The following is a 23,968-nucleotide window of genomic DNA, read 5'->3' on the forward strand; positions in this document are numbered from 1 at the left end:
CCCTCAAATAAACCACACTGTAACAATTAAGGGAATAATTTTATTTTTCCATTTTTAATTTTGCTCATCTGTACATGTCAGTTTACATATTTGGATCATTTAGGCATTCTATTTAATATTGCACCATATCTTCTTATTTTTTACGGTATATACGTATGTATGTTTATATGTATTGCTTTCTTAGAGAAGTTATAGATTTGAAGAAAAACATGCTGAATATACAGAATTCCCATATACCTGCCCCCTCACAGGTTTCCCTATTAATAATTTGTATTTGCATGGTACTTTTGTTACAGTTGATGAAATGATATTATTACAATATTACAATAGTATTACAATTATACTATTTACTGTAGTCCACAGTTTACATTAAAGTTCACTGTTTGCGTTGGACAACAGTTTTTTTAAAAAACTTTTATTCTAATAATAATAGGTATATACTAAAAGTTTTTATTGAGAAATAGGATGATAATCTCATTAAACAGTGCTTACAGCTGATGTGTGACTTCAGTCTTGCTGGTTTTAAGATTCTGTCTTTGTCCTTGGCATTTGAAAGTTTGATTATAATGTGTTTCAGTGAAGATCTGTTTTAGCTCATCCTGCTTGACATTCATTGAGTATCTTTAATTTGTATATTCATATCTTTCATCATATTTGGGAAGTTTTCTGTCATTATTTCTCCAAAATTTTTTCCTGGCCCTTTATCTTTCTTTTCTCCTTCTGGGGTTCCTATGATACATATATTGGTACACTTGATGGAACCCCACAGGGTGCTCTTGAGCACCTCTATTGCAATTTTCATTTCAGTTATTGTACTTTTCATGTATGGAATTTCCATGTAGTTTTTCTTTATAGTTTTGAATTCATTATTGAAATTGTCCTTTTGTTCATGCATTGTTTTCCTTCAGTTCTTTGTTCGTATTTTACTTTAGTTCTTAGATTCTGTTTGTGAAGGATGTTCTAAGATCTTTGATCATAATTCCAGAGACTGTGCTTCTCCATAATTTTTCCCATCACGTTCTTTGTTTTTTCTGTTGTGACTGGACCATGCTCTCCTATTTCCTTGTATGTTTTGCAACTTTTTTTTTTTGAGAACTGGGCATAATGTGTGCTTGTTGTGATGGCTCTGGAAATCTGATTCTCCCACCACTCAGTCTACCACATGAAGAAGAAAAAGAAGAAGGAAAAGGAAAAAGAATAAAAGGAGGAAAGAGAGAGGAAAGAAACTAACAGACAACACATACACGGGAAAAAAGGAAAGAGGAGTGAATTGCCTCTCCAACTCTGTTTTTATGTGCTAGTGGGATGTCAGAAGCTGCTGCTGTTGAGGTTGAAACTGGACTAGCTTCTCTGCCCATCCCTCAGGGATCCACCAGACCCAAAAATATAAAACAGAGAAAGAAGGGGAAAAAACAACCAACAAAAAATTTAAAAGAATCAGAAAAAAGAAGTGTACAGGCTCTTTATGTCCTGGTAGATGCTGGTGGAAAGTCGGGAGGTGCTACTTTTGAGAGAAACCGAGTTTAGCATCTGCACTGAGCCCTCATGGATCCACCAGATGAGCCAACACAAGAAAGAGGATGTAGAAACCCAATCTATGAAAGAGTGCACTGGGTTTTTAAGTCCTAGTAGATGCTAGTGTGAGACCAGAAGCCTCACTGCAGAGAGGGCCAAAACTAAGGCCAGAGACTATGTTGGACCCTCAGGGATCTTCCAGGCAAGGAAAATACCACACTTAGGAGGACAAATAAAAACAGCCAAAGAAGGTGCACTAACTCTTTACATCAGGTGGATGCCAGCAGGAGGTGGGAAGTGCTACTGACCAGAGAGTTGAAACTGAGTCCTTCTCCCATGCTGGTCCCACAAAGATCCCTGAGACTGACCTTGACCCTCAACCCCAATTTTTAGAGGTGGGGGTTTTCTCTGCCAGTCCTAGCCCCAACCAGCTTCTCCTAGAATCCAGGTTACATTGCTGCAGCTGCAGCTGTTTCTTTATCTGCTGTCTTGGGGCTGAGCAATGAGGACTGGTTACTGGTTCTTGCTTTCACTTACAACAGCTGAACTCTCTGTAACCTTTTGTTTACTCTTCTGTATTTGGTTTAAACGTCCATTTTTGTTCTGGGTTATCCTTAGTTAATTTCAAACTGTTTTTCGGCTTTCATTTCTCTAGTGGAGGGAGTGATTTGTAGATTTCCTGTTCATTTTGCATGTGTACACTCCCCCTCAATCAGCAGGTCCTATTTAATGATTCATTTGTGTTAATATTCTTGCTCTATTATGTATTTTAGCTCATTCTTGAATGGAAAAACAGCCTCCTTACTGTATAATATTGACTCACTTGTCCTTGTGTCTTCACTCTGTCATTAACTTTCAAGTTCTTGTCATCAAGAGTGAGAATATATACAATCCCCAAACCCCTTAGATCTGAGTGTTGTCAAGAAAGGCCAATTTTATGTGTGTACGGTCTCATGGGGCAAATGTGGTTTAATGAGTCCTCCACTTGGTTTAATCCTCTGCTGTTGCTGTCTTGAAATTCTCAATGATTTTTAACAAGGTGCTCTACAAATAATGTGTTGATGTGTTTGAGCAGTGAGATGTTAAGTTTCAAAACTTAACTCATAAGTTTTGAAAAAACTCTTTCACTTTTCTCCTTGTGCTCTTGTTTCTCTGTCATCCTTGTAACAACATTCCCAGACTATCTTGCTGGAAGATGAGATACAGATGGGCACAGCACAGTCACCTTAGAACCTCTCACTTTAAATCAGCCAAGATTCAGCTGTCTCCCAGTCCACTGATCAAGTCCTGATCAAAATAGCAGAACCACCTAACCTACCCTCAGATGACTCCGGATGTGTGAGCAATGGACACTTACTATTTTATCATAGGTGGTTATGACTTTGCAGCATTAAACATATTATTTTTTGACATACATCCATGCTGATATGTGCAAAATTAATTCATTTATTTTAAGTACGTAATAATCAAATGACAATAACTTATTTATTATTAATCTACCCATATTTATAGTGATAGGGATTTAGGTCACTTTATTTATTTATTTATTTTCACTGTTATTAACAACAATAAGAAAGGCTGAATTGTGGATATTCTTAGCCATGATTTCTTGGACACCGATGAAACAATGGGATATAAATAAGATTCGCAGATGTGATATATATATATATATAGAGAGAGAGAGAGAGAGAGTGAGAGTCAGTTATTCACTTGGAAGGATCTGTGCCAATTTCCTTACCCATCAAGAATTCAAAAGCTTCCTGTTTCTTTACATCTCCAACAAAGTGACTATCTTGTCATTTATTTTTTGTCAATTATGAATAAGAAATGCTGTGTTATTGTTATTTTAATGTATAATTTAACATGTTACTAATATGATGTAGTATATTTTCAAATGGTCACTGACCATTCTAATCTTCTTTGAATTTCTTCTCTTAACCATTTTTTTCTCTTTGGGGTTTTTATTTTTTTCATTTGTTTTGCGTTTTAAATTTCTATCTATGGCTTATCTTTGTTTTTCATTGTCAGTTTGTAGGAATTATTATTTATAATGAAAATTAACCCTTCATCTGTTTTGTATGGTGCAAATATGCTGCCCAACATATTGATTATCTTCTTCTGTTTGTGGGGTTTATTGCTATAAAAATGGAAATTTTATATAAGCAATTATATTTATATTTTCTAGGATATCTCTCTGGGAATTCCCTCTTGTGTCTTTTACAATATCATATTGTAATTTGTAAATTGCTATTAATATAACACTGTAGGATTTTAAAACTGTTTTTATATTTAAAATGTAAATATTGTTTTGTCAGTGTTTTTGTTAAAACCGCTGTGTTGTACTTTCCAAGTCTAATCTGTGCTCATTTTGTTATCACTTCTTCCTTTATAATTTTCCTTATTAATATTTGATTTAGGCATTTTTCAATTTGAATAATTTCAGATCATTTTCTTCATAGAATACATGAATGGCACACTATCTGAATTTTTGCATGATTACAAAATAATCTTTTTGTTCTTTCTCGTACTTAGCAGTTTGCATAATTTGTGAGTATATTCATTTTCTTTAAGTTTTTATTAGAGTTATTTCAGTATAGTCTATCTGTATGAATTTGTGTGTGTTTATGTGTAGTATATGTCCTTTCATTTTCTTCAGGTGAATATAGTTCTACATACAACTTTCCTTTAATATTTATGTAAATTTTAACTCTCTCCATGCATTTTTCATCCTTTGAGAAAGTTGTGATTTCTTCGTAGGTCTCCTGGTACTACTCTTTATTTAAGGGATTTTAACTAAAATTCTTTCCAAATCTTTACTTTTGCTGTATATTTAATAGTACTTGTTCTTTTTATTGCCTAAGCCCCTAATCTTGTTCTCAGTGACTAAATTCTCTTTGGTACATTTGTTGAATTATTCAGTTTTTTGTTTTTGTGTTTCGTTTTTTTTTTGCATGGGCAGGTACTGGGAACTGAACCCAGGTCTCTGGCAGGCGAGAACTCTGCCACTGCACTACCATGGCCCGCCCAGCATGATTTAAAGTGCCATGCATTTTAGTTTCATAATACCCATTTTTTTTTGAAATAGTCCCCTTTGAGAGTTTATTATACTATTCTGGAAATTATGATTACATTCTTCAATCAACACTACTTCGTTAGGAGCTAGCTTTTAACTGTTGCCTTCTTCCTTTTTCTTGTTCGTATTTCTAATTGGGATGCTGATTTTCTTTGATTGGCCATTTACTTTTTATTTCTTCAACTTTTCAGCCAGATTGTTGTTTTATGTAGAAGCACAAAAGTATTGACTTTTGAGGGCCAAAGTTGAATAAATTTGCAGATTAGAGTATTATCATTTAACTATGCTTGTCATGATATCTGCTAGGTGTTCTGCCTTTAATTCCTTTTTTTCTGGGAATGCTTCTGTATTCTAAGTTCTCCCATCCCCATTTGCATGCTCCTGGCCATTCTCAAGTTTTTCCTTGAACACATGTGGAATGTGAGATGATGAATAGTAGTTTTTTGTTGGGCAGCAGCTCTCAGGGCAACTGAGTTCTGTCATTTGAACTGAGGAAAAGGAAAAGTAGTCAGCAAAGAGAGAAAATGAAGCAGTTATGAAGAGAGAGGTAGTGGCTAAAGAAAATACTCTGTGAGTGGTCCAGGGCCCTTTTTAGGCTGTCCCTGACATGTCTCCTGTATTTGGAATCCTCAAAAAATCCCAGTATCCCTATAATGCATTACTGTGGTAGACTGTATAAGAGGATTGGACTTACCCACCACATTGATGTCAGAATTCCCTACAGAAATTGTTTGGACAATGAATTTGAGAAAAACTGTAGTATGTCTCTTCTGAGCAAAGGTATTAAGAACTGTTGTGTTCTTCAATTTCTCTTTTCCCGTTGCTATGAGAAAGGCATGTTCAGGAAGCAGCCATGCCTTTTCCTAGAATCCAGAATGAGGGCAGCATGTAGTTGAAACATCAGTAAACTGGTGAGGAACATTCATTGTTGTTTTAAGGCACTGAGATTTTCGAGGTTGTCTTTACCAGGGCACAGCTTCACGAAAAAAAATATTACAAAAACTTTTTGTGCGTGTTTTTGTTTTTATCAAGGCATTGCCACTTGTTACCAAATATGTTAATCAGCGTATTTATGCCATTTTAAAGATATATCAATGGTTGACTCTAAAATGTGAGACTGGTTTTGGCTATGTATGTTATTTGGTTATTCTGAATTCATTCTGCTGTCCATACTGGTTTCTGGTTATGCAGGTTATTAAGTTTTCTTATATAGAGAATTATATATCACAAATCAAGTTAGATAATAGAGAGCTATGCCCATTTAATTTCTAGATATTTGGGCATGCAAATTTGAAAGTAAATTTTGTTTAATTTCATTATTCTGGAAGTTTATTCATTATATTATTCCAATGAAATGTCACTATTTTGGTTGAATAGGTCATTTTTGCACCCTCATTTCTCCGTGTATTCATACAACAAATCAGGAAGCTTGCATCCAGATTATTCATATATTAAGGTAAGTTTTAGTTTCTGCTTTGTAGAGTAACAATTTTGATGTGGTTAAAGTGCCATTGCTTAGGAAGGAAAAGAATGCATTATCCTCCACAGAATTATTCAGAAACAGCATAAAGACTTAAACAAAATGTGACAATTTCATTGTGAGCACATTGAAGAAAAAAGCTACTTGTTTTCTGGAACTCAGGAATCACTTATCCAAAAAAGATCTAAATTCTATCTGGAAGTAGTAGTAGGAGCTTGAGAGATAGAAAAAAGTGTGGGATGAGTCTAATTGATATGTACTAGAACCTAACCAGTAGAAAAAATGGTGGAAATAATGTCATAGAAATAGAACAGGAAAATGGTGAGACTTAACTCAAAAGCAGATTTGGCCCAGATTCTGAATTGAAAGCATATTTGGCCCAGATTCTGAATCGATATATGTATGAAACATAGGACTTTGAATTGTATACAAAAGGCAGATGGGAGTCAAGACATTTTTGAAAGTATCTGAGGTTAGCTTTCGTCTGTAAGCTATTTATTTTGCCAGATCAGGTGATTGGAAAGAAGCAAAAGCAAGGTGATTTGTTATATTCTATTGCTGTATTGAGATATGATGAAATTAAAAATATGGTAAACTGTTTAAGAGTGCCCTCTTTACCACATATAAGTATAGAGGAGAACAAAATTCATAGTGCACATGTTTTCAGACATGTGACAAAAGATCAGAAATTCCTCCCCTGAGAGAAAAAAGTGAAGGTAATTCTCACATTCAGCATATCTCTGACTGTGGATAATGCCTTAAAGAAGGTAGAGGGAGGTGGAACCAAGCAGAACACTGCGAACTTGGAGTTCAGGGCTGCTGAGATGGTTGGAACTTGCAAGAGATGGTACCAGAGATGGAGGGACTTTCAGATGTCTGTTTTTCTGCGGGAAGGTTGGGATGGAAAATGGTCATGCACACTTGACTACCGGTTAGGCTGTAAACATGCTGGCAACAGTCCACTGAAGGGTGGAGAACAAAATGGTGATATTGGAGGTCAAGCCCTATTGGATGATGTTGCATTTTCATCCCATGCTGAATAGAGAAAATGTGTTAAATATCCCAAGCTTTCATTCAGCTGAGGCCATAAAGACCAATCCTGAGGAGCCAGGCTCAAGCTCTAGAGCAACAGCTTCTCTTGACAGCCCCCTCTGCCTCACCCCAAAGCCTGAAACCCTGTTTTGTATCAAGGAGCCACCATTACACTAACCGCTCTCCAGCCCAGGCCGCATCACTCGGAAGCGGATGGCGGTGCTCGGCATTGCCTGCTTTGGCTCCAAGTGGAGATGCAGAGGCGGCTGGACTGGAGAGTCCAGTTCTAGTGAAGGTGGACTTCAGGATAGCTTTAGATCAGGAAATTTCACTTCACCGCCAACCCCCTTTGCCCCCGCTTCTTCTCTCATTTCTCTCTCCTTCCTACCCGGTCCACCGAGAGTTAGAGGTTTCAATACCTGTCAGCCAAGACGCTTTAGGGCCCCTCCTGGATGGGACAAAGGGGGCGGGAAGGGCGGCCAGCCCCAGGAGGTCACTCTCGGTGTAATTCCATTTTTATGAGGTTCTGGCACAGGCAAAACTCACCTATTGAAATCAGATTAGTGAGGGGAGGGCTGAGGTGAAGGATGTGGCAAGGCAGATGTCAAAGAACATGAGGAAATGATCTCGGAAGATGGAAAATATCAATTATTTGATTTGGGATTTGTGTATATATTTGTCAAATCTTGATGGCATTTTATTTTATATAAATCATGCCTCATTGAAGCTTAGTGAATTAAAGCACTTAAAAATGGAGGAATAAAGGAATTGGGGAAGAGATGCTAGATTTGAACAGAATTTCTAGAACTGGGAGTAGGATTTATTAATTATTATTAACTCTGATATTTCTGGTTTATGAGCCTAGATGCCACCAACAGTGTCTTGACTTTATATGTGCGAAGTTTGAGATTCTTCTAGCATTTCAAAAATATGCCTAATTTATTTGTAGATTTTCCATACTTTAAAAAAGGTTTTATTTTGAAATGATTATAGATTCACAGAAAGTTGCCAAGAAATATGCAAGGCAGTCCTAGACACTCTTCCTCTTTCATTTCCCATGACTGACATCTTGCTTAACTATAGTACAATAACAAAATCAGGAAATTGACCTTGATATGTTCCACAAAACTAATTCCAATTTCACAAGTTATATCTGCATTCATTTGTGCCTGTGTGTCTCTCTGTCTGTATATGTACACACACACACACACATATATATTTATATATTTGAAAGCAATTTCATCACATGTATAGCTCTGTGCTACCACCACAATCAAGGTAGAGAAATAATCCATCACCATAAGGCTCATTTGTGCCACCCTTTATATCCTCACCCACTGTATCTACCTCACCCCCATCCCCAATACCTACCTCCTGGAAACAACTAATCAGGAATTTAGAATGTCATTGGGATATATTTATAGTGTTTTTAGTCTTTTGCATTATATAATGTTCTTAGTTTTTGCTCTAGGTAGTACAATGTACACACATACTTATCATAGCCTAGTCATGGACGTTTATGACTTCTAGTGAAGTACTGGAGTCTTACTTTTATTTAGGTCCCTTTACTCTTCTCACTTTGAAATTATAATTGTTTAAATTTTCCTCTACATACACTACTCATCACAAGGTGCTGTAATTTTTTGTTTCAACCATCAAATATGATTAAGAAGCTCATGAAGAAAAAGATAGTCTCATATTTATCCCGTTTTTACTAAACCATTCTGTTTTTCTTCTTTGCTTATGATGATCCAAGACTTCTTAGGATATAGTTTCCATTATTTTGGAGAGCTCTCTGTAAGCCATTCTGTAAGGGTATGTATGACAGTGACAAATCCTTTTAGTTTTTCTTTGTCTAAGAAAGTATTTTTTTCTGCTTCATTTTTGAAGGATAGATTTGCCAGATATAAAATTCATGTTTGTACTTTTCTTTCAGCACTTAAAGAAAATATTGTGCCACTTCTTTCTAGCATTCATGATCTCAGATAAGAAATCTTCTTATATTCATGTTGGTTTTCCCATATATGTAATGCATCATTTCTCTCTAGTTACTTTTGATATTTTGATGGTCTTTAAGTATGATATTTTTTATAGGGTTAATTTTGTTTTATCCTGTTTGGGCTTTCTCCATTTCTGTATCTGTATTTTGTGTCTTTTGTCTATTTTGTGCTGATTTTGTGAGTTTCAACCCCACATTCTTTCTCTTCTCCTTTTAGGATTCTGATGATCTGTATTTTAGATCTTTGGTAATTGTTCTATAGGTTCCTGAGAACCTATCTAATTTTTTCAGTCTAATATTTCTCTCTTTTTTTCAGGTTGAGTAAATCTGCTGATCAGTTCTCAGGTTTACTGTTTCTGTGTCATCCCCTCTCTACTCTTGAGTCTTTCCAGCATGGTTTTTATTTTGTCTATTTTATTTTTCCACCATATTTTCTAAAACTTCTGTTTCTTTGCTCTGATTTTCTATTTTTTTTTTTCATAACGTTTCAAGAGAATTTGTAATTGTTTTTTGGAGCAATTTTATTATGGCTGCTTTAAAATGCTTATCAGATAGTTCCAATATGTAAATCATATCAACATTGGTTTCAGTTGGTTGTCTTTTCTCGTTCTAGTTGTGTTATTCTTGGTTCTTAAAAGGAGGAGTGGTCTTCAATTGCACCTTTGACATTTTAGATATTGTTTAGGAAATTCTTGAACTTATTTAAATCTTCTATTTTAGAAGGCAGTCACCAAGTTTATGTTTATGTTTAGCATGAACTGTATTTCCAACGACAACTGAGCTTTGGTAGGCTTTGCATTTTACTCTGCTGTACTTCATTCTTCGGGCTCTGTGGGACTCCTACTGTATCTCTGCTGGTGAAGTTTGCAGGGACAGAGCACTCCCTCAGTCCACTTGGTGTTGCTAACTGTGGTTTGGGGGTGCAGTACCTATAGGATGAAGAGCATTTCTCCTGGCCATTCTCTTACCTTTGGATGCTATCAGCTTCCTACTCTGTCTCTTCTGGTACCCCTGGGTGAGGGAAGCACCCATCTTAGCTACCTTTTGCCACTGGGTTGGGGTGATGTTGGGAAATAGTTCATCATAATTCTTTTCTCCCGCTGGGTGCAGGGCCAAGAGCTGCTGAGTATAATGGTCTCTGACACTGAGTGGGGGTTTGGAGCTGGTTCCCTTCTATCTCTGGGTGAAGGGCTGGTAGCTACTGGGCTTGCTGGCATCCATACAGGTGGAGGTGGCTGTTGCTGTGGAGATGGTTATGGCTTTCCCTGCCCAGAGTTAGCAAGCTCTGCTGGTGTGGCTTGATCAAACATGTTCCTGTCACCAGGTATTGGGTATAAGGTGGGTCAGCCTGTCTAGGGTCTCATGACTCTGCTACTGGGAGCTCATCTGGTCCGCTACTATCAGTGAGTGGCGAATGGGAAATATACCTAGTTTTGAGATAAGGCAAGTGGTCACATGTGGTGATATATGTCTGGTAGATAATAACATATAGACAAATTCATAGGGAATGTGATGACAAAGTTTTTTAAATGTATGATTAACAAAAGAACAAAGATTGGTTCTAGATCACGACTTTAAAGGGAAAGAAGAACTCGCTGAAAGACAAGAAGAGAAACTAGGAAAGATTAGTGCTGTGATAATCATTGGGGGAGAGTGTTGGAACTAAAAATATGATGAAATATTAATTAAATATTAATTAGAAATCAAGATGTAGAAATGTCAGTTAAGATATTTGGGGGTAACTTAGGAAACACAAGTGACTGTTCATGGTTGAAGTCAAGTGAATGCTATTAATTGCATTGATTCAGCAGGAAAAGTGGCTGAGAAAGAAAAGATGAAGATAGGAAGTTAAATTTGTTAGAAATTTGGAATTACAGAGAGAATTATTTGGGGGAGGAGGGCAGTCATGAGGGTTAAGAGTAAGAGATTTGAGAGATAGATACCAAGGAAATTGAATATTCCATTTCATTTGATGAATAATAGTGGAGTAATATCTAAAACTGAATGTTTAATGATATCTGGGAAGAAAAGATAAATACAAATACTTTATTTATAAAGCATTTATGAATATATCTTCACATTTTTTTTTCTAGGAGCATTGCTTTTATCAAGGATATGTTGCAGAGATTCCGAAATCAGTTGTAACACTTAGTACCTGCTCTGGACTCAGGTAATGGCTTATTCCAAACATGTAAACGATTGAAGATCTTGTGTGAGCCTTAATTTTCAGTAACTTCTTGAAGGGTAGAACCAATGAAAAGAAAATATAGACTTTGATTATGTTTTCTCTCAGGCACTTTATTTTCCCACTCCTTTTCCTCGAGTCAACTGTTCTGTTCTCTTAGTCTCTATCCCAGGCTTGCAGTCATTAAAATTTCCTGGAAAAAGCTCACACTAGAATTAAGAGTATTAACATTTCTTTGTAACAGTAGAACCGCATCAACTACCACATGCTATAAGAGACACAAGGAGGCATAAAATATGCCACTAGCATTTTTTTTTGTGCCATGAGCATGTTTTTAAAAAATATTTTTACTTAAAATTTTTATTTTGCAGTAGGAAATCTATGCTAATTGCTTTTGTATTTAATTTTTTGTTTCAATATTCAGGGGATTATTGCAATTGGAGAATGTCAGTTATGGCATTGAACCTTTGGAATCTGCAGTTACAAATGAGCACATGCTTTATCAAATAAAGAACAATATAATCGATTTCCCCTACTTACAAGAAAATTACCCTATGACCCAATATGATGATCAGTCCTACAGGATTCTTGTGAAATCAGAAGTGAGTAACCCCTTTTCATGATATCTTTATTTTGCAGTATTTTTTATGAACTTATTCACATGTTTCAAAATTGGTTAAATTTGAAAAATAAATTTAAATAGCATTGATTATATTAAAACCTTCTGTTAATAGGGCATTTATTTAAAAATATTTTTATGTTTATTCATAGGATATTTAGAAAATGAAATAGCTATAACCACATAACTTAAAAGTCATCACCATTCTTACATGTGCCTCTAATTACATGAATATTCATTATATTATGTATATACACACACATACATATACAAACATACACAATTGCACTGCTGCTGAATTTGTGGTCTACTAATATAATGGTTCATGAACTTTTAAATTATTACTTTATAAGCATTTTCACTTGTCAATAAATTTTCTTTGTACAGTATTCTTTCAATAGAAAATTTTAAAATGTGAAGAAAAGACAATATACTAAAAATTGTCCCTAAACCTATTAGTAGAGATAGTGCTCTTAGAATTTTGCTGTATTTCTTTCGATCCTTTTCCTATGCCTACATATAAGTGTAGATTTACAAAGGTATAGATTTTTATGCTTATTTTTTTTTGCCAAAAATGATCTAATATATATGCTACTTTGAAATTTCCTTTTCTTTAGTAAGAGGCACACATTTACTTTCCATTAAATTATGCTACATTTATTAGTATTGCAAAGCAAACAATATTGGTTAACATATGTATTGAATTATGAAATATGTGCCTAAATAAGGAAGAAGTAAACAAAGAATAGACCGTAACTCATTTTCTAGAGGTAAATGCTATTGTAGTATGTACTGTTATCATGTTAATATGTATCTTTTATACTTTTTAAATTAATATGTATTTGTCTGTATATATGTCTAACTGTATGTGTGTCTGTATATGTTTGTGTGTAAGCATAAAATATATACATTTAAAAAAATTTATTTATTAATGAAAAAAATAAAGAAACAAAATAAAACAATATACATAATCAGTAATTCACAATATCATCACTTAGTTGCATATTCATCATTTCTTAGAACATTTGCATTAATTCAGAAAAAGAAATAAAAAGACAATAGAAAAAGAAATAAAATGAACACAGGAAAGAAAAAAAGAATATACATTTTATTGTGTCATATTTTGAAAAAATACATGTATTTTCCTTTAATCAGCATAAACTTCAAGAATATACTGAAATTTTTGAACAGTCACACATTTTTTATAACTAACTGTATCTAAGGGTAGGCATATTTTCAAAGCTTTTGATATACACTAGCTGATATATATATATTTATATATGTATTTATATACTAACTTCCCTTTTTTGACTGTTTGTACAACTTTACATGTTTTCATTGGTTGGATAAATAAACATGTATATATCCACAAATTTTCATCAAAATTATATCTCACATTAATGAAAAGTAATACAAAATAATAATGAATGAAACTTTCATCTTTGATTTAATATACAATAAACTCCATCTCACTGTTGCTATACTTTGTTTTTATCTGTCTTTTCAAGGATGTTAATATGAGTCCATGATAAAAATAAAAGCACTGACCTTTCAGAAACTTAGAAAAATGACCATGAATCTAAGAAATGACACCAAACTTCATGCCAGGTCAAGAAACTATCTCTGTGATACAATGCAACATTGGATATGACTGAAGATTATTCTTGCAGCTGAGATAGAACATAATATAGCAAATTAAAAAAAATAACTAAAGGACTCTGTGGATATATTTCTGTGATGGGGGATATGGTTTGAAAGGATAGGCGTGTATTGGGAAAGACAAATAATGCCCTACCTGAAGCATGTCTTTCCAATCAGACAGTGAAAACAGAAGGATTAAAAAGGATACAGAGAACTCTAGATAAGAAAATGAAATTAAAACAAAAAATATAAGTGATACATTAGGAGCCCCAGTAAGAATAATGGAGAAAATTGAAGTTGAATAAAGCAACAAAAAAATCCAAGAAAATTTTTAAGATTAAGATGGATTTCTAGACTGATAGTAAAAATATCATTTCTCATTATCTGAATTTTCTAAGGCTGTCATAACAAAGTACCACAAACTGGACGGCTTTAAACAAAACATTTCTCAACAGACTTGGCGCTTAGAAGTCTGAAGTCTAAATGCTGGTAGAGTTGTGCTCCCTCCAACATCTCTAGGAAAGAATGTTTCATGCCTCTCTCCCAGTTTTTGGCAGTGGCATAACTCAGTCTTTGCATCTCTTGTCACATGGCCATCTTCTCCCATGCCTCTGTTTCCTTTTTCCTTAAAAGAATACAAATCCTATTGAATTAAGGACCCATCCTAATCCAGTATTTTAACTTGCCTCATCTCATGTGCAATGACCCTATTTCCAATAAAGCCACATCTTATGTGTGGGGCATAAGGGCGTCCACGTATTTTTTGTAGGGGGTGGGGCACAAGTCAATCCATAAAACTTACACATGATGAAGTGACGGTATGGTGTGAAATTTCCAAACAGTAATACTTGAAGTTGAAATGCTATGCTACAATTACTTAACATTATTAGGCAAAATTACCAGCTGGAACTTCATAACTGGGATTTTTAATTAGAACTATTTCTTTCATCTTTAATGTGAAAATTCCTTCCCCAAATAAAAACAAACAAACAGAAAAAAAAAAAACCCTAATCCTCTCCCCAGGTGATAAGAGTGGACAACCACAATCACAACAGAATAGATGTGTGAATTGAACAGTGAAGTTTAAACCAAGTTGAAAAATTGTATAAGAGGTTGTTTGCAAACTGTATTATTCCTGGAAATTAGTACTAGGTTAAAAAAAGGAGTAGATTTTGGAAGCAAATAACAGGTTGTCTATAAGAAACCTACTTTAAATATGAAGGTACTGATAGATTAAAAATAAAGGAATCGAGAAAGACACACTACACCAACGCTAGTCAAAAGAAAGCTGGAACTATAACACGAATCTAAAGAAAGGCGGAGTAGCTGTAATAGTTTCAGAAAAAACAGATTTTCGAGTAAGGAAAATTATCATAGTTAAAGAAGGGTATTACACAATGATAAAGGGATAAAAATCTTGAAGAAAGGATAACAATCCTTAGCGTGTATGCACTTACAGCAGGAGCATCCAATTTTGTGAGGCAGAGCCAGTAGAATTTAAAGGAGAACGACAAATACAGTATTATTGTTGGAGACATCCCCATGCTCTGTCAGTAATTGACAAAACCAGCAGAAAGAAAGTAATCAGTAAAGAGACGGTTAAACTGAGCAGCACCACCAAAAACTGGATCTGGTTGGGGTTTTTAGAACCCTGTATCCAAAGAGACAGTAAGTACTCATGGAGCCTTCACCAGACAGACCACATGCTGGGCCACAGAACACATCTTAAGCAAGTTAAAAGAATAGAAACATGCACAGTACGCTTTCAGACCACAGTGGAAGTAAACGCTAAAACAGTAACAGAAAGACAGAGGGAAAAATCTCAAAATAATTGAAATTAAGCAACGCACTTCGAAACATGTAGGTCAAATAAGAAATCTAGGGTGAAATTAAAAAAAATACTTTGAACTAAATGAAAGTGAAAACATGACCTTTCAAAATTAATGGGATTCAGCCAAAGAAATGCTTATAGAGAAATTTATAGCATGGAAGGTAAATATTAGAAAAGAAGAAAGACCTAGCATCAGTAGTATAAACTTCTATTTTAAGAAAAAGAAGAGCAGATTAGTGGTTGCCAGGGTACAGGTAGAGAGAGGGAGTGAGGGATGAAAAGGTATAGCACAAGGCAACTTTAGGGCAGAAAAAAATATTCTGAATGATAATGTTATTGTGGATATGTGACATTGTGCATTTGTCAAAGCCCATAGAACTATACAACAAAAAAATGAACCCTTATGTTAACTATTGACTTGGCTTAGTAATAATCTGTCCGTATTGGGTCAGCAATTGTAACATGTGCACACACTAATGAAAGATGCTAATAACAGGGGAAGCTGTGTGCTGCAGAGTGATGGAAGAGGGCCTATATGGTTATTCTACGTTCTGCACAGTTTTTCTGTAAAACAAAAAATTCTCTAAAAATAAAATCTTTAAAATAAATAAATATATCAGAACAATTTTTTTTGTATGCTGTATGACGAGGGTCGCCTTTCATTCTTTTTCCAGGTACTCACCATTATTGCAGCACCATTTGTTGAATTTTTGTTTGTTTGCTTGCTTGTTTGTTTGTTTTGGGAAGTGCATGGGCCGGGAACTGAACCCATGTCTCTCACATGGCAGGCAGAAATTCTACCACTGAACTATCTTTGTACCTCCAGAAATTTTTTTTTTAAAAACACTGGCAATACCAAGATACAATGTGGTTTATATTGGAGCTTTAGAAATGAATAATGGGTAATCTTTTGGGCATCTTGGCCATAAAGAAATTCACTCACAAAGTTGAAAAGATGCAGACTGTTTTGGCCTTTGCCAAAATAAAGTATAGTACTATATGACAGTGAATTAATATGTATAGCAGCTATAGGGGAGATGCAATTTCCTGATACTTTTTGAACTGTGAAGTTGCCACTGTATGATTAATGCAAGAGAAAAACATTCTTATTTTTTCAAGAATTCTGAGAACATAAAACCTATGTGGCTTTGTGGCAATGTTAATTAAATCAGTACAACAAAACAGGAGTTTAGTCAAACTATTAAAGATGTAGGATGGAAAGCATAGGATCATGTCAATAGAAACAGAAATACTGTTTGCAAAATTCACCTGTTAATAATCAAAAACCAGGAATAGCATGATCTTTAGGCTAGTAGTGATCATGTATGAAAAGCCTAGAGAGCTACCATAAAAAATGCAGATGATAGAATATTTTAACCCTAAGATTGGGAAGAAGGCAGAGATTTCTGTCCTCGGTACATTTAGATAACGTAATAGGGATGACAGTAATAAAAACCATACTGATTTGAAAGGAAAAAGTAATTTTATTTTTATACATGACCTAATTATTTACATAGAAAGTCCTTAAGAATCTCTATAAAGGCTACCAAGATTAATAAGTGAGTTTAACAAGGTCACAGAATACAGAGGTCAATATGCTGGAGTTGACATTGTTAAGATGTTTGTTTTTTCCCAGATTTATCTATATATTCAATGCAATGCCAATCAAAATTTCAGAAAACATTTTTGTAGAAATTGTTTCTCAGATTCATAAGGAGATAGAAATACCCTAGACTAGTCCATTTTGAAAGGAAGAACAGATGGTGCACTGTATTAGTCAGGGATTTCCAGAGAAACCGAACTCTCAAGAGATAGATGGATGGATGGATGGATGGATGGGTGATAGATAGATAGATAGATAGATATGAAAGAAAGGAAGGAGATAGAAAATGCAGGAGGGAAGAAAAAGAAAGAAAGAAATGTAAATATTAAGTAGTTTATTACAGGAATTGGCCCATATGAATGTAGGGATTGGCAACTCCAAATTCAAAAAGACCACAAGTTGGAAACTTGATGACGGTGACGTTGAATTCCCCAGGAAAAGCTGGCTGGCTGAAGAAAAGATTATTGCTGAAATCATCAGTTTTCCTTTTAAGGCCTTCAACTGAGTGCATAAGGAGACGCTGTCATTGCTGAAGGCAGTCTCCTTTGTTGATTGTAGATGCAATCAGCTATAAATGCAATCAACTGACTAACGATGTAGATCTGTCCATAGAACATCCCCACAATAACAATCAGGGTAATGCTTGTTTGACCAAACAACTACATGCCATAATCTACCCGAGCTGATACATGAAATTACCCTTCACAAGTCCTTACATTATTTTCTCTAAAAGGGCCATATAGTGAATATTTTAGGCTCTTGGGAAATAAGGTCTCTGATGCATCTAGTTAGTTCTGCCTTTGTAGTGTGAAAGCATCATAGACAATATCTAAATAAATGAGTGTGGCTGTGTTCCAAAAATATAGGATTCACTAAAACAGACAACCAGCCTGACCTCTGCTATAGAGCTAAAGTGGTCAGGATGTGTGGTCCTGACATAATGATGGAACAGTGGAACAGACCAGAGAGATCAGAAATAGGTCCATATGTTGTTGATTGATTTTCCACCAAGATGCCAATCTGTTTAAAGACTAAAGAAGGATCTTTTCAACTACTGATGCTGGTATACCTGATTATCTATATGGAAAAAAATTACTCTTGATCCTTGAGCAACACTGTACTATGTAAAGAAATTAAATTAAATTGAAACAGACTTAAATGTCCAGACAGAGCATAAAATTTCTAGTAAGAAACCTGGGAGAAACCAACTAAATGAATAATAATAACATAAAAAAGATTTTCAATTTCATTAATCATCAGGGAATGTAAATTGAAACTTCAGTGAGCTTTCCATACAAACCAACCAGAATGAGTAAAATGATAAAGGATCACAATACCAAATGTAGGTGAGTATGTAGAGCAAGTGGAACTCTTATGAATTGTCAGTGAAAATATGAATTGTTCAAATCACTTTTAAAACCAAAAGCTTTTGATTTGTTCCTAAAACTTTTCATCTGGAATCCCACTTGCTGATTTATGCAGTGGGCTTCCATCGACTTTTCTGTCTCTGTCTCTGCGTCGCGGGTGTCTGAACGGATATATCTGTATGTACTTCAAAGTACTTTTTTTTAATTAAAAAATATGTACCCTCTATCTGTGTATATATACATACTATAAAAATAAGAAGTTTGAAAATTCTTTATTTAATTAATGTCCTATGTTTCACAGAAAAATTCAGGTGTCATGCTGTTGAAAAGAAATCTCAAAATACAAATCATTATGGATAAAGCCTTGGTATGCATGATTGATATATTTCATTTTATCTTTCTGTGTTTAAGTTCAAGGGTTAACTGAAAAAGAAACTTTCTTTGCCCTGTTAAAAAATATGGGCCTTACTTAGCAGGACATAATAAAATGTTATAAATTGTCTTTATATCAACCTAGGGAAACCAGTGTTTATATAGATATTTCCAAATTAAAATACAATTCTAGCAATAATGTACATCTTTTTACAGAATGACTCTACTGGACTATAATCTATTAGATTATAGCTAGCTGTGCTTATTTCAGGATCCACCCAGAATGTTGGTGAAAACTCTTTTAAATCTATTTCTGTTTTAAGTAATCTAGCTATTGCATTCATTACTCAGCTGGAGATTCTTTTCCTTAGATATTATCTTTCATGAGATTATTTTATATTTTGTAACTGCTTGTGTTTTCTGCCTGAAGTTCTATATTTTGAAAATGGAAAGAATCATTCTTAAGAACATTCATTTGGCTATGGAAATTTTTGTTGACACAGTCAGTTATAACAAAGATTTATGGGCAGCAAATTTACAAAACCTGGCTTTGTCACTAGTATTTTGCACAAAATTTCTTTATGAGCATCATAATGTCCTAGATTTTCTTCACAAAAAGAAATTTTTGAATCTTTCAAAAATTGAATTATAAAAACAATAACAGGAACGTATAGATGGACAATTAATACAGAAAAGGTACATGCAATTTTGTGACAAGATGATACATTATATGTATACATTTCCTGTTTTTTTGAATATATACATATATTTATTTATATGACATACATACTTTACGTGCGATTTATAAACTATTTTATAAACGATTGTATAATGTTTTCTCACATATTCATGAAACAAATTTCAATATAATTTTAATGTTTCTGTAACATCCGATTTAACCTATTTAAGCCAATTTAATATAATTTACTAGCAAATTCCCTTTTGGAGTCATTTAGGTTTTTAATGTTATTACATGACGAATATTACTATTTGGCCTTAAAACCAGGATCGCAAACATTGGAATTATGTTCTGCCACAGCTACCTCCATGAGGTTGCTAAAATTAAATCCAGGTAGCATATTTTCCTCTTCCATTTAGTTTCATACCTTATTACCATTCTTATAGCATGGAAAGACATTTTAATTGAAAAAGTCATGGAAAGCAAAAGTAAAAGAGTTCTTTATGATATTCTGTAATTAGTATTTCCCCTCACTTTAGGTTCAACCTCTCAGTCTTTAGTTTTAAAGTGTGTCTCTGGGAAACAGCATATTGTGTTGTTGTTTTTTTCCCCACCTGGTTAATACCTGCTTTTTATTAGTGCATTTAGTTGGTTTATGTTTATTGGAAGTGCGGAAAACTATTGAAAAGTACAGAGAGCTGTGGATAATATACTATTATTACTGTTCTGTTTGCCCCATGAAATTGTTTGCTCCTTTGGATTAATGAACAATTTCTAGCATTTCATTTTATCTTCTATATTGGCATTTCTCTCTTATCCCTCTTTGTCTTCCCCTGAGTAGTTTCTCTAGGTGTAAGAATCAGCATCCTTATTTATCGTAATCAATCTTGAATTAATGTTATGCCCCTTCATATGTAATATAAAACCGTTATAACCCTAAAATTCCATTTAACCCGTAACATCCATTGTGTTTTTTCACATTTTTACTTTTCCATGTGTTATAAACGACAAAATAATTTACTTTTTAATTATATAGTCAATTTTTGTTTAAAGAAGTTATGAAAAAACAGACCTTCATTTTTCTCTGTATTTATCATTTCAAAAGGTCTGCATCCTCTCAAAGCGCTGTGTTTCTATTTCTCTTTAGCCTGTAGATGAATTCTCTCTGCTTTTATTTATCTAATATTCTTTATTTCACCCTTACTTTTTTTTAGTTCCCGACTTTTTATTTAAATTTTTTATTAAAAATTTTTTAATTGTGAAAAAATAACGTATAAACAAAAAAGCAATACATTTCAAAGCAACTGCAACAATTAGTTTAGAACAGATTTCAGAGTTTGATATGGGTTATCATTCCACAATTTTAGGTTTTTCCTTCTGAGGAAAAGTCTCCAACATACTGGAGACTGAAAGAAACATCACTATGACTCACCAGTCATAGTCATTTGTTAAATCCTATCTTCTTTATTATAACCCCAACTTCTTCTTTGATCTTTCTCTCAATCTTTAGTTGTATTTGGGATATGCCCATTCTAAATTTTTCATGTTGGGAAGGGCTGTCAATAATATGGGATAGGAGGATGAAACTAGCTGATGTTCACAAGAGGCTTAACCCCTTTGGGTTGCAGGAACCCATCTGGAGGTTGTATCACCTTCAATTTTAAAACATTTTATTTGGCAATAATTCCAAACTTTCAGAAAAGTTACAATAATGCTAATACAAACTCCACCTCTAGTCTCTTTATCCAGATTTACTTATGATTAATATTTTATTCCATTATCATTTGTGTTGTCTCCATTTGTGAATAAGATGCAAATTGCTTCATGATCTTTAACTTCAGTGTTTATTTCCCAAGAACAAGGCATTCTTTTATATAATCAGAGTAGAGTTATGATGTCAGTAAATTTTTGCTCTATTTATTTTGTAGCTACGAAGTTAGTTATAAGCGAGTTTTGAATATTTCCATCTTTCTGATGAATTAAATATCTTATCAACATGTTGTGTCATCATTATGACCAAGAATTTTTTGTTTTTAACCTTTATTCAAATTATTATGACTATATGAACTTTTTGTCTAGTATTTTCCTGTATTGAAATGTATATAACTACATGAGTTTTTTGTCTAGTATTTTCCTATATTCAAATTAATACAGCTACATGAGCTTTTTATCTAATATTTTCCTGGGATAGCTTTTCATCCTCTGACTCAGTATTTCTAGGAACTTATGTTTTAAGGGTTTTTATTTCAATTTGCATATAGAGGGTTTTTTTTTTACACTCTGTCATTTAACTAGAGATTAGTCTGTTAATATTTTGTGACTACTGATATAGTTTGATTCATTTCCATAATCATATTTTTCCTTTCTGTTACCTTGCTTTTTTTTGCCTGGGAAGGTTCCGGGAATCGAACCCCAGTCTCTGGCATGGCAGGCGAGAACGCTGCCGCTGCGCCACTGTTGCTCGCCCTACCTTGCTCTTTATATGTTTAGCCTTGCAAAGTCACCTTCAGTCAGACCACAAGTAGTACTACATGACGGAAGTGTACAGTCTTGCTCATTGGGGGAAGCTCACAGAGAAGTAGCAAATTGTGATCAATCTCTCCCAATCTGGACCGCAAACAGCAGAGAGGATAATATTTCTTCTATCTATATCTGAAAGTAATTCTATCTACTACATTTTGTTTTCTGTCAACGTCTTCTTCAGACTTGCTGGACGTTATTGACGATCCCAAGCTGCCACTTTTTATGTTTTCTGCACATACATAGAATTTTGGAGAAAATAATTGTATTTTTTGTTTCTTCGAAGAAGGCCATATGCTTGAATTTTTTCACTATGACAGTACTTAGAGATCTGTGTTGGAAAAGTACATTGTTTATCCAGTGTATGTAGTCTTGCTATTTTATTGAGATCAAGACAGATAATAGCAGCATACTATGGTAGACAAAATAGGCTTGATAGTTAGAAATGAATTTGAATCTTGATTTTTACTAGCTATGTGATTTTGGAACCTTACTCTTTAACCCTTTACTTAAGAAGAAGATGATCCAAACTGAAGTATCTCATTTTACTATTACTGACTAGTATATAAAATCCCTGGGTTTATGCCTATTACTAAGTAAATCCTTGATGACTCTTAATTCTACATATATTCCTTCACTAATACATTGCATTGTTTTAATATGTTTTATATCCACTTTAAGTATGGTAGTTTAATAATTTTCACTAAAAATAAGGTACGAAATTTATCTTTCAGTATGATTATATGGGCTCCGAAGTGGCAATTGCAGCTGAAAAGGTTGTCCATATCTTTGGTCTCCTCAACACAGTAAGTATTTACAGTTCACATGTAGATAATAAATATTGTTAGTAATACACCAACATTGTCCATATAAAATCATTTGCATTTTTATTAAAAAACTGTCCTTCTGATGAGTTTCATCCACCAATAGATAGATCACCAAAATATAGTGAATTTATTACATTCTGTATAAAGATGCAATAGCGTATTTTTGGTTAACAAAACTGCATATCATGAATCTTCTGTTTTCAGATGTTTTCCCATTTACAAATGACTGTTACCTTATCTTATTTGGAGCTGTGGTCAGATAAAAACAAGATTTCAACAGATGGGGATGCTGATGATGTACTGCAAAGGTTTTTGGCATGGAAACAAAAATTTTTGATTCAAAGGCCCTATGATCTGGCATACTTCTTAATGTAAGCCCTTTATTTTGCATTGATAAAGGAGTTATCAAATCATTTGTTATGAGATAAACAATTACATAGAGTCACAGAATGCGACTCTGTAATGTGGAATGTCTGTATGCGTTGTTTGATATATCTTCCAGGGAGATGTCAATGATTATAATACTTCCATTTGTGAATATTTTAAATGTTGAAATAAAATAAGAAATGTGAAAAAATATATATTTGTTATATTAGCTCTCTCTCTCCCTCTCTCTCTCTCTATATATATTTTACGTACAATGATAGCACATCTTAAAAAGGAATGTGCATATACAGTGTGGCAAAATGCAAAATATAAAATTTTTTAGCAATGTGAGACATTAAATCATGGAAGTTCTTCTCCTCAAAGAGTGGGCTGTTCATCTATGGAAATGTGATGTTAGGGAATATATAGAAAGCCTCAGAATAAGCATGAGGCAGCTGTGTGTTTTTTTTTTTTAACAATTTTTCTCTGAGATAACATTGAAACCATTTTAATATCAAATAAAATATAAATTAGTTAACTTAATGCAATAATTTAGTATAATAATTTTACAACATGAAACACTGAAATATCTCCTTGGTCACCAGAAATACTGACTTAAAATATAGCTACTTAACTCATTTTTCCATGTCCATCAAAAATTTTTATATAGTTTTTTTTGTTGTGCTAATTTGATTATTGTAGATTCAAAAAGAAACACAAAACTGTTCTACAGATCTTAAGCAAAAAGGAGTAAATTTGCAGCTCTGTTCCTTCTTGTGGAATCTAAGATCAGGTTTGGAGATTCAGGATATTCAGAGAAGCGTTTTGTTTCTATCCTACATAGTGAGGCTGTTGCATA

General features: G+C 34.0%; 1 protein-coding gene across 4 annotated transcripts in view; it reads left to right on the top strand.

The window, feature by feature from the left end:
* The window catches only part of LOC143677056 (A disintegrin and metallopeptidase domain 3-like), a 78,759-nt gene that overhangs the window by 8,193 nt on the left and 46,598 nt on the right, over positions 1 to 23,968 (top strand). For 3 of the 4 annotated variants that reach the window (XM_077152548.1, XM_077152547.1, XM_077152549.1), the window contains 6 exons: positions 5,966 to 6,044; positions 11,193 to 11,269; positions 11,709 to 11,886; positions 18,647 to 18,712; positions 22,651 to 22,722; positions 22,948 to 23,114. In XM_077152548.1, the coding sequence (XP_077008663.1) occupies positions 5,966 to 6,044; positions 11,193 to 11,269; positions 11,709 to 11,886; positions 18,647 to 18,712; positions 22,651 to 22,722; positions 22,948 to 23,114 (639 nt within the window). Of the gene's footprint in view, positions 1 to 2,694; positions 2,854 to 5,965; positions 6,045 to 11,192; positions 11,270 to 11,708; positions 11,887 to 18,646; positions 18,713 to 22,650; positions 22,723 to 22,947; positions 23,115 to 23,968 lie in introns of all 4 variants that reach the window. The other variant, XM_077152550.1, reaches the window with a different exon arrangement.

Source organism: Tamandua tetradactyla, chromosome 3 (genome assembly GCF_023851605.1).
Source record: "Tamandua tetradactyla isolate mTamTet1 chromosome 3, mTamTet1.pri, whole genome shotgun sequence".
Classification (NCBI taxonomy): Eukaryota; Metazoa; Chordata; class Mammalia; order Pilosa; family Myrmecophagidae; genus Tamandua; species Tamandua tetradactyla.